This window comes from Sinocyclocheilus grahami, unplaced genomic scaffold (genome assembly GCF_001515645.1).
Source record: "Sinocyclocheilus grahami isolate Dianchi unplaced genomic scaffold, SAMN03320097.WGS_v1.1 scaffold72.1, whole genome shotgun sequence".
Lineage (NCBI taxonomy): Eukaryota > Metazoa > Chordata > Actinopteri > Cypriniformes > Cyprinidae > Sinocyclocheilus > Sinocyclocheilus grahami.
The window spans coordinates 1296442-1307008 of record NW_015505251.1 but is presented as its reverse complement, the minus strand read 5'-3'; the positions used below and the strand labels follow the sequence as shown (position 1 = coordinate 1307008).

Below are 10567 nucleotides of genomic sequence, written 5' to 3'. Positions count from 1 at the left end.
GCCAGATATAGACGAGCCCTTCCCAGATCCAATAATGTGCAGCGGCGGTGGAAAACCATTAGTATAGCAGGCTTTCATCATACTTATATGGCCCAGTGAATGCAGGTGCGTGTTATCACAATCACATACAAGGGATATCGGAATCATCAAGGAGGGCGAAGGCACAAAGGAGAATGTGATACAGTCAGGCCTCTACAAAGTGATCAGACAGCTGGATTTGTGCGCTGAAGGTCACGGCTGCTGAAAACCTTTCCCTATTTGTCATTTGGATCCTTTGTTTCCTCACTGTCCACCCAAGGCAATCAGAAGCGGTCTTTTCTTTTTCAAAGATTATTCTGAGACACTTCCATGCATGTAAAAGGACACTTTCATTGTTCATACAGAAAGTGTTTATCTTTGAATCCTGTATGGGTGTGACATTAGCGGAAAACTTGTTTAAAATAGCTGCATTCCCTAAAAATAGAATATTTTTGTCCTGCCAGATTCCCAAGATCTGGGCCCAGTTTTCATGTTGTAAATACACAATAGTAAAATTGCTTATCATACAAAAAGTATATAATAAAATGTGTATAAAATTGTCCATATATAAAACTATAAGGTGCAACAGAGGGTTAAATAGAAATTAAGGGTTTGTTAGATGTCAATAATCTAACAGCTCCCCACATGCACCTTTACCCAATCTCTTCATCTCGTAACAATCCCAAACACAATACAATGTAATAGATTTCCGCTGTTCAACATGAAAGCAGCAATCACGCTGGAGTGACCAGGTTAAATGTGAAAGGAAACAGATTTTGTTGCATGTAGAAACCCAGCCTAAGCCTTAATGTCAAACAAACAAAGTTTAATGTCACATGGTGCCTGTAATCCTGACGCTTGGTTCGCAGCACTATAAAAACGTGCTGGCATTAATGGAACCATTTCAGTGTCTATTCTGAAGGCATTAAGAATATACTGAGAACAATAGCTCAAGTGGTGCCAGCAGTCTCTGACTATAGGCAACACACCCCACTGGAGTTTCCAATCTGTCAAAGCTTTTTTATATCTGAAACTAGTAAACTAACCTATTTTTATCTTGGAAGCAATGATTGAACTAAAAGTCAAATATTTGTATTCTTCTGTGTACTTAACTTGTGTGTGTTTATAGTTTAAGTGAATTACATTGTTACTTTTCTTAAAGGTGCACTACATTTTTAGGTGGTTTTTATTCATCCCATTCTGATTAACTGGCTAAGCTGTGACCGTCTTTGTTTGCCTTCAACATTTGATTTTACAGCATTTGTCCCTCAGTGTTAAACTTATTATTAGTAGTAATAGTAGTAGCTTATTCAACTATGCAACACTGCTGGTGACGTAAACAGCGACACCCATAAGGGGGCGACCCGCGCCATGTAAAATAAAACTGCTTTAGAACACAAGTATATTCAATTTTCATCTCATGTAAGTATATATCATTTTAATAATATTTCTGAAAAGTGTTGTTCATTTTTTATGTGTAAAACTTCCTACCAGAGTTGAATTTGCTTTAAGTAATCCAAGCATTTAGGCTAATGAACAACAGCTGTTATGAAACACGATTGAAAGAGGAAAGAGACAAGTCCTATTACAGCATCAGCCTAAAAGTATTGCAGATGAATAATATCTTCTGGAGAGGGCGTTCCTTTTTCTAAAACAGGGATGATTCACGGGCTCGAGCCAGTGTGTGATGCGACTCCACGCAGAAAACTATCTGACAATCATTCATCACAATAACTGTTCTGTGGCACACCACTGAAATGAGCACAAAAAATTCCACAAGACTGCATGAGCCTGACAGGCGGATGCAGGTGAAGAGTTGACTGCGAAAGAGGATCTATTGCATAATCAGACGGAGCACAAAGAGAGGCAGTGAGGGCGCTTCATTTTGAACTATGGCGGTGTAACTTACCGATACATTTTGATTATTGGAAAACGTGACATCTTGGAGAACAGCGACGAATTACTGGATGAGGATAAAAACCATCCTGCATCAAAACTTTGAAGTTTAAATAGTCGCTACCAGGGGCTGCCTGCATTTTTAGGCTACTACCTGTGCTATCAATTAACACTAATCTGACTCGCTTCTGTCATTTGGTAGGGCTTTTAAACCAAAATTGGAAGCTTTTGGAGGTAGGCTATTTGTTTGTGCAGGTTACTCAACTGCAGTCTCAGAAGCCGTTCAAATGCTGGAATGGATTGGTGCTGCTTGTTTTATGGTTTTAATGGCCATTCTCTGGCCAGTGGTGAAGTGTTTTGGAGCGGAGAGTCACTCCACGCTGCTGCTTCCACGGCGAGAGAGCAGAAGACCCGCGGAGAGATGCGACTCGAAACTAGAGGGACAAGGTGAATCAGACGCGCTCGCCTTGATATGCAAACCCTCAGCGCTGGCAAACTACCTTCTCAAACATTGCATGAGTTTTTGCAAGTCTTTATCGATACCAAAATGGAACTGGCGAATGAGTTCGTCTTTGCAGACTGTTTTCGGCGCTTTGTGGCCGTTTGACTGTCCGGTGCATTTCATCCGAGATCATTTGCAGTTGGGTGATGATGGACTCGTGGCGTTGGACTGGGCTGTTGTTGGCGCAGCGCATTACAAGAGGCGCAGGACGTCCAGTAATTCCACAAGTCCAGTTCTGCTCATCATTCCCAACCCTTTTGGGAAAATCACCAGGAATGTGCTAAAGGTAATTGTCTTCTTGAAACCTTTTTTTCCTTTTTAGGAGTAAAGAGTGCGATGCACTGTTTACTGTAAATACCATATCGTTTATATTGACTATCTGTCTATCTATCTGTCTGTCTGTGTGTGTATACATACACACGTGTGTTCTCTTTGACCCATATACAGAAGATCAAAATAACCAGTTATGATCTTTTACCTTTCATAGATAGATAGATATTTAATGCTTAAATAAGTGTTCTCTTTGACACATATTCAAAAGCAAAAAAGAACCAGTTATGACCTTTTGGCCTTTCAGCCTGTTATGCAGCTTAGCAAATTCATAAATCAAATTTGGATAAAACTCATATTATATTTTCGCTATTATAGGGTATTATGAGGCTAAAGACCCCTTTGTATGCAATTTTCACCTTAAAATACTACATAGCAACCAAAACATCTAAAGCAGTTTCCTAAACACCTGTATAAAGCTTTTCTGTTGTGATGTTAATTTGTAGGCCAATCCAGATGTGTGTGTGTGTGCGCGTTTTGTTTTTTAAGAAAAGCTGTTGATTTTAGGAGTCAGAATAAAGTCTGTGGCTAACAGTACTTGGGCACAAAAAAAGGGTATTTTTCAGTCTAGTAGTCCATATATTGTGCATGTACAGGTGATGCCTCTATAAAAATGTGATTAGCTTACATTTTATTGTCCACATATACTGTCTAGGGATTATATGGGGTGGGGTTATATTTAACGGACATGAGAAACATTGTTACTGTACTGAAAGAGTTCAAGAAATGTACTTTAAATAAGGCTGCATTATGCACGGTCTGAGTCTAAAACTGAAGCAGTTAGCAGAAAACAATGCATTACAATCAAATGCACGGGTATTAATCCTCAGGGCCAAGTAGCAAATTAGTATTGAGAAGACTGAAGTACAGTATGAAACTGGAGTACAGTAAAGGTGAAGTGAATATATTCTGTTTGACTGTTTTGCATTTAAAGAGAAGATGCTGCATGACTTTTTCATTATTTCAATTATCGCATGCATGATAGACCCCCTCTCTGACTCTTTGCAGTAGAGTCAGAAGTGAGTCATTCCTCCTTACCCAATTTGGAGCTCACTCCATATTCCAGACCTAAAGCTCCAGGCAACTTTAAGTAAACTCATTAGCTTTCACACTCCATCATGGATGATTCCCAGAGAAATGTACTCTGTGCTCACCGGAACTTTGTTAGCTGTGCATTGTGGATAATATAATCAGTGTGTCAGCAGGCTCCTCTGCTCCTTCTTTTTGTGTGGGGCATGACTGAGAGCAGTGATGGTTAAAGTATCTTTGTAGACAGATTGCATATAAGAGACAGTTGTTGTAAGTCAAATGCCAAGAAGTCAGTGGGATATTGCTCAACCATGTTTTGCTTTTGTTGTTGTTGTGGAAAAACTATTTGTTACACTGGGTCTTGATTAGACTGACTAAACATGTAGGCCTAAATTAGCAGAGACCAAACTTCTTTTTTTTTTTTTACAGAACAATGAATACAGAACAATGATGTAATGCATATATGGTCCCCCTTCAGTTTTATAGATTTGGCAGGGTCTGTTTCAAGGCTGTAATGTGCAAGTCTGTATGTTCAAATTGACACATTTTAAGGTGTTGGTTGGGGTTGAGAGCTAGTCCACTCCAGTTTCCATATGTTTCAGATGAATGCTATTTATGGGGTGATCACTGCATGCTAGGTGAGAGGCTGCACCCAATTTGCACATCGCAAAGCAGTGCTGGACTGCAGTAAGAGCTAGTGTGTTTCCTGACTGTTGAGGGAATTGACGTAAGTAAGGGACATGAAAATACTGTGGTGAGAGGCAGATCCTGTTTCTACATTAAGTCATTTCATTTGCATCTTGGAACAATTAGACATTTGCCATCACGAATAGAACAGAGGAATTACTGTGCTTTTTCATTTTTGTTTTTTTTAGTCTTTTTGATATTGTACCCCTAATAAGAGCATATAAGGATAACAGAAAATAATAGAGTGAAGAGGAATAGGATGGGTGTGTGTTTCAAGCCAGATTTGAAATCTTATTTCTCCTATGAGCACCACATCTCAGTTTGTGGTTAAGTTATGATATGTTGAGATATTCAAGAAAAAGAAGTGATGACACTTGCTCATGGAGATGAATCCTAAATTTTTAGGTACAGTATACACAAATATGTTATGTTTTTGGGCCTGTTCAATTTATTCCTTACATTTATATTATCTAAAGCTCACTGGAATTGAATCCTTAAAAACAGTAATAATAACACAGTTAAATGTAATCTTTTGCAAATCTCAAAATGAATATTTACGTTTCATACTGTATATTGTGTTGCCTAAATTTACTTAAGGATTTAAAATGATTGATTTTAGTGGTATCTAATTTTAAGGTACAGTATAGAATTTCATCATCAGCTCCACCTCAGTGTACTTCTATGTATTAAATATTCAAAATCTTATATTTTCCTTGATCTCACTCTAAGATTATAGGAAATTGTGATATTTTGCACTCTGTTGGATTGTTTATTTCTAAGAATTCAGCAGACTTGTGGAATTTGGCGGCAGTGTTGCTGGTCCTTCCATCGACTAACAGAATTTAGCACAACCCTGATGTTAACACAATTCAGCAACAAAGAAAACTACCGACCACATTATGGTAGCAAAATACATGTTTATGTATGTGTATATGTTTAACAGAGTTATATGGCTGCGCCAGTGCGCCCTGCTTCAAAATGTGTGTTATAATATTTATTTTTACTTTAACTCAAAACTACTTATTACAGGTGTGGATAAGACTCAAGCAAAACAGCTCTGTTTATATGCACAAGTATGACCCCTGTGTGCTGTATCTGGCATGTGACGGTTTCTGTTTTTTTCTTCTCAGCTCTGTGAGGCAGCTCTGAGTCACGGCTACCTTCCTGTGATCTTCAACCGCCGGAGTCAGAACGGGACGCCGCTCTGTACTGTGAAGCTGCAGCAGTTCGGTGACCCAACTGACCTGCGGGAAGCGGTACGCTACATTCGGTACCGACAGCCAGCGGGTCAGATCTACACCGTGAGTGAGAGCACCGGTTCAGGACTCCTGCTGTCCTACTTGGGCGAGTGCGGCTCCTCCAGCTACGTGACGGCTGCGGCCTGCCTGTCTCCAGTTTTCCGCTGCCAGAGTTGGTTTGAGAGTGGCCCGACCTGGCCGTTCCACTGGGCTCTTGTGCTTTACCAAAAAATCTGCCTCAGCAGGTAGGGTTACAGGGAGGATCCTGTTCCTCTCACTTTCCTCAAAATACCTGAGTTTATATTCAGGACTATTTAGAAATGGATTAAACCGTCAACAGATGGATGATGAAACATTTCAGTTTTGTTTTCAAACGTCATGCAGTCTTTTTTTAAGGCCCTTATATACTCACGGTGAAGTTCTGTTTCAATCTTCACTTAAAGTTAAAAAGAAGTTTGAAATACCTAAGCAGTGTTGTAGTGTTAGCGAACATCTAACTGCAGACACTGCTGGTAGCATATCAACATATGTTAATATGTGCTGTGCACTTTCCTCTCAATAACAAAACAAATAAACAGTTCTTAACAAACAGTTAAGAAAGCATCTGATTGGATATGTTTGCACAACCTTAACAATTCAGCGCTCCAGTCAAGTCACATTTATGTATATCACACTTTGTACAATATATTGCTGTAAAGCAAGCAGCTTTACAGTATTAACATAAAAAACAGCGTCAGTGTTGTTTTAAATTAGAATTACAAAGTCAAGACTATAAGGCAGTTCTCCAGTGTGTTCACGTTTTTACTCGTGGACGTCATGTGACTGGTACTACATTAGGACTAGTGAAAAGTACTATAAGTCCTTAAAACTTTTTTTTATTTATTTAGGACTTGATTTTAGGCTTGATTTTAGAAAGTTTTTTTTTTTTTTTTCCTAATCCTATTAGCAATTTTCTGGCTCACTAAATTTTTTTAATATTTATGGTAACAAAAACAAGAAAAATGTCTCCACAGTTATTCTGGATTTAGTCCGTCTCAGGTTGTTCTGTTTATTCATGTCATTCCAGACAAACTGAATGTCAGACTCCTTGTGTAAACAAAAATCTCACTGGATTATTTCAATTAATGGCAAAATAAATGTTTGGAAATGTAAACTGATATTTCCTACTAACACACTACAGCAATATGTGTGTGTGTGTGTATGTATGTATATATATATATATATATAAGGAGAAAATAAAGAATATATTTGGTCAGTTTCTTGTTTTAAGGATTTTTTTGCATTGTTGAATGCCATTATATAGATTAGACTTAAAGTTGTGTTTGTCTTTTTCAAAGGGATTGGTTACAATCAGGTGTTTCTGAAATGAATCAACTTGGGGGTTATCCAAATTAAAATAAAACACTGTTGCCATACTGACTAGCGATGCGCATCCAGTGCTATTGATTTCTGCGATCGGTCTAAACAGGTTACCTGCTTAGTTGTATCTCGAATCAGTGATGAAAACAGAACTCTTCCCTTGCTGCTCTTCTCTATAATGATTATACTCGATATTGTGTTAAATCCTATCTGCAGGTACAAAACGGTGCTCGGAGAGCTTGTCCACACAGACAGCTTATTCTCCAGCTGCTCTTTGAAGGCAATGGAGGAGGCACTGTTCTGTCATTCTGGCTTAAAAGGGACGATGGAAGGGGCAGGTAGCTGGGAGGCGTACTGGGAACATAACGATCCTCTGAGGGACATAGATGAAGTGGCCATTCCTGTTCTGTGTGTGTGCAGCCAGGATGACCCTATCCGAGGGGAGCCTCAGGCCACGCTACCGTTAGAGCTTTTTGAGAGCAACCCACATTTCTTCCTGCTTTTGACTGCCCACGGAGGCCACTGCGGATTCTCCACATCAGACGAGGGCCCGATCGTCTGGAGCCACCAGGCTGTACTGGAGTTCTTTCGGGCCACCACTGATTTCTTCGCCGCGGAGGAGCGCGCCAAGCTGGTGGCCCGGCGGAGGGGTCTGAGCGGGGCTGGCAAGACTTTCCGCCATCGCAGTGTCAGCACATGCAAAAAACTACCCGTCTGCTCGCATAACATTCACGCCATTTACAACTGGCAGAGGTCCTACACCAGATGATGATGTGCTCAGAGGGTCCTCACTTTTTTTGGGATTACAGAGAGACTGAAATAGCCAAGAACACTGCCAGAAAAGGATAAATTGGAACCCTTTGTCTGACCTGCTGTTCGTTGCAGCCAAGAAAACCAGCAGCCGAGTCAAAATATCTCTGTTTACATTCAGGACTATTCAGAATTTGGACTACCTCTGTCAACAGACAGACAGCGCCTGTCTTTGAGGATGTAAAAACATTTGATTTTTGTGAAGAAAAATATTAAAACTGAAGTTGAACATTAGAAAGATGATGTTACTGAATCATAGTTGAATTTTCACATTCAGTGGCAAAAATAACTTTAATTAGTATTTTTTTTTAATAGTATCTTTGGTAATAAAAGTCCTTAAAATAATGTCTTTTTTGGTTTTGGATAACAAGAACACTTGATTAGATATCTCAAAATAAATTTCTTACAACACTGGTTGGTAGTTTTTGGCTCACTAAAAAACCAGCAGCCGAGTCAAAATATCTCTGTTTACATTCAGGACTATTCAGAATTTGGACTACCTCTGTCAACAGACAGACAGCGCCTGTCTTTGAGGATGTAAAAACATTTGATTTTTGTGAAGAAAAATATTAAAACTGAAGTTGAACATTAGAAAGGTGATGTTACTGAATCATAGTTGAATTTTCACATTCAGTGGCAAAAATAACTTTAATTAGTATTTTTTTTAATAGTATCTTTGGTAATAAAAATCCTTAAAATAATGTCTTTTTTGGTTTTGGATAACAAGAACACTTGATTAGATATCTCAAAATAAATTTCTTACAACACTCGTTGGTAGTTTTTGGCTCACTATATTTTGTAAAATTTATGGTTCAAACAAGAAAATAATAGTTTGCTAGTTTAGTAAGTAAACACCAAAAATTATGATTGGATTTCTTTAAAAAACTTTCTTAGTCCAGTGGCAATTTTTTGGCTCACTAAATTTTGTAAAATTTATGGTTCAAACAAGAAAATAATAGTTTGCTAGTTTAGTAAGTAAACACCAAAAATTATGATTGGATTTCTTTAAAAAACTTTCTTAGTCCAGTGGCAATTTTTTGGCTCACTAAATTTTGTAAGATTTCTGGTTAAAAAAAAAAGTTTCATTCAAGATATGTTTTACTTCTCAAATTTATCTTGTTTTAAATGTTAAGATTTTTTTAATACAAATGCTGATTAAAAATATATTTTGCATCATTGAATGGCAGTAAATACTTTAGCCTTAAGAAGCCATGATACATGTTTTTCAGGATTGTTTGACGAATAGAAATTATTCATCAAACGTTATTTGAATTAGAAATCATTATTAAAGTCTTTACTGTCACTTTCGATCAGTTTAATGCGTCTTTGCTGAGTAAAAGTATTTGTTTCTAAAAAAAAAACAATCTTACTGAACCCAAACCTTTTAACAGTAGGCCTAGAGTCTTCATTTACCTTGAGTTGTCCTAGAGACCAGAAAACTGCCCGTTTAGATTTAGCACTATAATTTAATTGCCCTTTTGTGTTCCCAAACATTTGTTTTGATAATCGATTATGTATGCCTTAATCAGTTTTAATAATCGTTAAGGTTATAACATTAGCTCCTAATATGACTTGATTGCTTACCTTGTCTATCGGTGACACCACACTGCGAACAGTCAACAGTGAAATTCAGTTTGAATATTTTGTTATATACAGTATCAAACAACTTTTATTATATATATATATATAGCAAGTATTAAGCTAAAGTAATATTCAATATATGCTGCCGCTTTCGACAATTACTCCTACGTTGATAAATTCCAGCATCGTTACAGAACTGTCTTATGGTGCCATCTAGTGGATAATAGTTGAAAACAGGGCAGTAATCAATATATATATTTAGATTAGTGGCCCCGTAATATGGGTGCTCACTATTACAACTACACTTTTTCCAATCCTAAATATTTTGTCACAGAAACTACTACCCTTAAGGTACTTATATGCACTCTTAAGGGATAAGTAAGGCAATTTTGAAGGTCCTGCAAAAGTCACAAGTTAAAGGTAACGTTTTTCTGCAATAATTTGGTACCATAATTGTTGGTGTAAGGATTGTATGGCTGTACATTTGATTTTATGCACTTGCTAGTAATGTTGGAAGCTGACACCTGTTAGTGTAATATCTAAATACTTTTGGCCTTATAGTGTGTGTCACAATGTTATTTTAATAGTATTTATATACTATTATAGTATTTATAATAATTTTATGATTTATATTTTCATTGTAATTATTGTTTAAGTTTAGTCATTTTAGTAATGCTTTGTCATATATTTTTTTTATATTTCTATTTTGCTTTAATTTTATTTGAGATTTATTTTTAGTTTTTAAGCTTTACATTTTATTTTGGTTTCATTTCAGTGAACAAAACCAATTTTAATAGTTTTAATTAACAATAACACATATGTCAGCAAGGTGCACATTCATCAACACATCAGAGGAAAGGATCTCAAAGTGATAAGTGAATAAGAGATTTTTAATGACATTATTTGTTCAGCTCTGTTTGCAATTTTAGCCATAATTCATATGCATTATAATCCTACAGGCTTATCCTATAACAACCTTTTTTTGTGTCATTGGTAATGTCTGAAGATCTTTATGTTCCATGCACACTGCTTCACAAGTGTGTTCCAGCAGCAGAGGTGGACAGCAATGAAGTACATTTACTTGAGTATTATACGTTTTCTGGAAACATATGACTTC

The 10567-nt window shown here is 37.2% G+C and overlaps 1 protein-coding gene across 1 annotated transcript; it reads left to right on the top strand.

Annotated features, from left to right (window-relative positions):
* The first annotated feature begins 1578 nt into the window (after positions 1-1578).
* Positions 1579-8089, top strand: abhd15a (abhydrolase domain containing 15a). The gene is made up of 3 exons (XM_016272656.1): positions 1579-2702; positions 5593-5945; positions 7276-8089. The coding sequence occupies exons 1-3, from the start codon at positions 2202-2204 to the stop codon at positions 7826-7828; spliced, it is 1407 nt and encodes a 468-aa protein (XP_016128142.1). The 5' UTR covers positions 1579-2201; the 3' UTR covers positions 7829-8089.
* Positions 8090-10567: the final 2478 nt, after the last annotated feature.